The following is a 4,112-nucleotide window of genomic DNA, read 5'->3' on the forward strand; positions in this document are numbered from 1 at the left end:
GATTATCACCAAGATCAAATATCTGCTCAAAGTATGTAACAATAAAAAAAACGAAAATGTAATTTCTCTTAAAGTAGAATTAAAACTTGTATAGAACTCTCTTTTTCGCTCGCTCTCTCTCTCTCTCTCTCTCTCTCTCTTCCACGACCAATATCCTAAGACGTGACCGCGCTCGTGTTTGCAGAGATACATTTTGTCTTTCTAGAGAGTTCTTAATCCTAAATTAATATTCATGACCTGAGATCACTGAGACCGCTATACTCAACACAGATACCAAGTTTTGAAAGTCATTTTCGTCATTGTATACAACTAAATCAGTTCACGCGCGAAAATGAAATGCGCTTCTCAGGATATAATGGAATGGAATATAATTATGCTCGTATTCAGTATAACAAAAATCAAGCACGGCAATATGAAAAACAGAAAATATAGACACGACCACTGACAGGTTTTTACATACTAAAATGTTTCTATCACATTTATATCTTGATTATTGAGATTGTGGTAAGGAATATAAGCTGAAATTTATTCGTACAGAACGATAACAAATAATACAAGAACTGAATTTTCTAACAATTTAACTGTTATCTTAGAAAAAGAAACTATCTTTTTCCACCTAGAATGAGTTTCAAAATCATTAAATATTGAGACTGTCTAAAGAAATAAGGTTCATCTAATCGATACGTACGATTCCTCGGCACATGAAACTATACATATGTATCAATATAATGTAAGACCGTAAAGCTGTAATTAAATACCATGTAGCGTAATATGCACAGACTCAGTGTCGCGTAAAATCATATTGCCGATTACAATAGTTTTAAGTACGTACATACGTCATTACATATAATTTTTCAAAGTAACTGTTCGCGAATGATATGATCTTTAACACGTTGTGATACTTGCGTGAAGGTAGTATTGACGCACGTAAAACGACAGTGAAATTTAAATACGTGTTATAGTCTAGAGAAAAAAACCAATTTGTAAATTTCACTGTACAACAATAAATGCCAATTTATAAAAATACATGGCGATTTTTGTTTGCTAATCGTTCGTCGAGTGGTAAAATTATCATATCATCTTTTAAATTTTGAATCAGCGTCAGTGAAATGTTAAATAATTAAACATAACGCACGCATCTAACTAAATATAGACGAAGCTATATTTTCAAAGTATTTAAAATAATATACATGAAAAGATAATGTAATGAAAAGTTTAAAGCAAATCAGTTTCAAATATGATAAATTATGCTAGACATAATTTAACATTTTCTTTTCTCTATGTAATTCGTTAATGCAATGAAAATAAAGTGTAATATACACTATGTAACTTTGAAAGTTTTCAGGATAAATCAATCTTATTCGACAGCTCTTTTCTTAGCAGGAACTGTATCGTGCGGACTGTTACCTCTCTTTTTCGTACCCCGTGCGCCACGTCCTTTGAACATAAAAAATTTTATTAGTAATTGTTTTTTTAAAATACAAAATTATTTTGTGCCATAAGGAATTCAGTTGTTTTAAGAGTTTAACTCAGCGAAATATATACATAATTTATATATATAAACTTCTCAGTATTAGCATGGCAAAGCATCATTATATGTATATTTGGTAGTCAATACAATTGTACTATTTTAAAATGATCTTTTACTACCTTTCTTAGCGCCTCGCTTGGATTTATTATATTTGTTCTTTGAAGCTACTATATCTTCCATCGCTTTAGCGAGGTACTTGTCTTCTTCCTCACCTTCGAGCATTTTACAACTAACTTCAATGTCTTGGATTATCACCTTGAAACAAGAAAAATATTTTGCTTGATTATTGTAATTTCAAGATTATCAGAGGAACTATTATAGACTTTAAAAAATTTTGCGAATATTTTTTTTCTTCTCACCTTGCCTTCATTTGTTTTTTCTAACAAAGGTTTGGCAGCATTTTCTCCCTGCAAACGTACCCAACCTTCAGTTTGTCCCCTTTGAAAATCGATGTATGCAATATCGGCATCGAATTTGTCTAAGCATTCCTTGACATCTTCTCTTGTACACGTCTTAGAAACACCAGAAAAGTAAATAATTGAACCTTTTGGCAATTTATTATCTGTTCCTGCAGATGTTTGCTCTGTTTCGTCATCTTCAATCTTCTTTGTTTCCTCTGTCTAAAGAAAAGAATATATTAAAACACAAATGAAAGATCAATTAAGAGCGATAGATAGCACATTTATTTTCTATTTGCTTTGCTTGCTCACAGTTGATTTCTTTGGTTTTTCTTTCTTTTTCCTACGTTCTTCCTTCTCTTGTGCTTTTTCTGCATAATAATCCGCACTATAAAAATTTATACATCAGTATATATATAAAACAAAATTATATAAAATATATATCAATTCTTTTTCTGCAAATACATTTTTACTTACGCCCACTTCCTTATTAACTCAGTATCTTGATATTTTACAGATTCTGTATTCATAAATGCTTTAGCGGTATCAAAAGTTTCAAACTGCACAAAAACAGATCCTTTAAACTTAAGAACTTTATCTTTATCTTGATATTTCCTCATCTGCAAAGTAAAATTTGAGATAGTAACGCATTAGAAATAATTTTCGATATACATATTTATTTCGATATTCATATTCAGCAATATATTAAATCTATCAAATATTCCAAATAATCAAATAGACTAAGAAATAAATAGCATAAATACATTGATTTGTTTGTTCTTATTTCGTCTGGTTCAAAATATAAAGATGTTTATAGTTATCAAATTAATAATATCAGAGCGCGAGCGTAGCATGGCAGACAATGCACTGGCCTCATGCTAAAGATCCCGGTTTGATCCTGACAGAGATATCTAACTAAAATATTTACGCTCGCAAAATGTCTCCTCTCAGAAAAGGCCGGCAACTTTCCGAGAGTTTCCTTGCCCACAGAAACCTTCGAAAAATCCGCCGTTCGGAACCGGCATTAAAAGATCCCATATGCTTGTGGCAATTGAATAATCAATGTGCGTACCACAAGCATATGAGAGAGGTGTAACACAGGCCAGAGGCCTAACGTAAGAGAAAGAAAAAGAGAAGAAGAAATTAATATCAGGACAATTTATTCATTGCCCAAAAATGTTATATTTACTTATTCTATATCAAACAACTATATTTACCACAATCGTTTCAAATGGTTTGTATGGTTCAAAAAAGATTTTCAATTTGTCAATAGTTGTGTCAGTGACTGGAAAGCCTTTGACATAAACTGTTCGAGCTTCCTGAGCTTTCCTATATCCTTCATTGTACTCTGGCAAGGGATGCTTTGGAGAGCGACGTATCTTTTTCTTATCTTCAGATATCTCCATGAGATCGCTGGTTTCCAACGCTTTTAGAATTACATCGACATCTTTGCTGAGAGCAGCCAGCATTTTAAAGTTTAACATGACAGTCATTGGAATCCAACCTTCGTCCAGTTTTGTTTGTTCAATGAGAAATTTGTCCCTCTGCATATTTACATTGCCAAAATAGTACTGTAAAAAGAAAATAATATTAATTATAATAATATTGTTTAGTAACACAAGTCAATATAAACATCATTCTATCTCTCTTAACATTTAAGAGGCCTATTCTTCTTCCTCACATCTATATGAAAAAGAACAGGGCCCCTATTCTTGAAAAGAAACGTATATGAAAATGTATATGTAATGTATACTGTAGCATTTCCCTAGATTTCCATATATGTTTATTTTCAAGAATAAGGGCCCAGGTCTAAGTTTCCACAACGAGTGTTTTCCATTTGATGACACAAGTCGACACAAGTATTGTTCTATCTTTGTCATTCTCTGAATGTCAACAAGGATAGAACGACGCTTGTGTTGACTTGTGTCAAATGGAAAGCACCGTCTTGTTTTAAAAGGCCTTAAGTCATAAGTCAAAAGAGATTAAGAGCTGTAGCAGAAAGACTGATTTATATGGCCATTCTACAATAAGCCATTAATAATCATAAATGAGAAGTTAGTAGTTGGAAATTGACGACTGTGATTGGTCAATTTCCAGTTTCTAACTTCTGATTTATAACTAATGGCTTAGAATGTGTGATAATCTTAAGACAGTGTCTTATAACGCACAAGAACTGTCTTATG

At 32.1% G+C, this 4,112-nt stretch overlaps 1 protein-coding gene across 1 annotated transcript in view; it reads right to left on the reverse strand.

Annotated features, from left to right (window-relative positions):
* Positions 1-6: 6 nt before the first annotated feature.
* The window catches only part of LOC108746926 (la protein homolog), a 5,769-nt gene continuing 1,663 nt past the window's right edge, over positions 7-4,112 (reverse strand). The window contains exons 3-8 of the mRNA XM_018484039.1: positions 3,147-3,500; positions 2,407-2,549; positions 2,242-2,317; positions 1,891-2,151; positions 1,651-1,786; positions 7-1,437 (exon numbers count right to left, since the gene is read on the reverse strand). Coding sequence (XP_018339541.1) covers positions 1,358-1,437; positions 1,651-1,786; positions 1,891-2,151; positions 2,242-2,317; positions 2,407-2,549; positions 3,147-3,500 — 1,050 coding nt within the window. The 3' untranslated portion in view covers positions 7-1,357. The remainder of the gene's footprint in view (positions 1,438-1,650; positions 1,787-1,890; positions 2,152-2,241; positions 2,318-2,406; positions 2,550-3,146; positions 3,501-4,112) is intronic.

This window comes from Trachymyrmex septentrionalis, unplaced genomic scaffold (genome assembly GCF_001594115.1).
Source record: "Trachymyrmex septentrionalis isolate Tsep2-gDNA-1 unplaced genomic scaffold, Tsep1.0 scaffold107, whole genome shotgun sequence".
NCBI lineage: Eukaryota > Metazoa > Arthropoda > Insecta > Hymenoptera > Formicidae > Trachymyrmex > Trachymyrmex septentrionalis.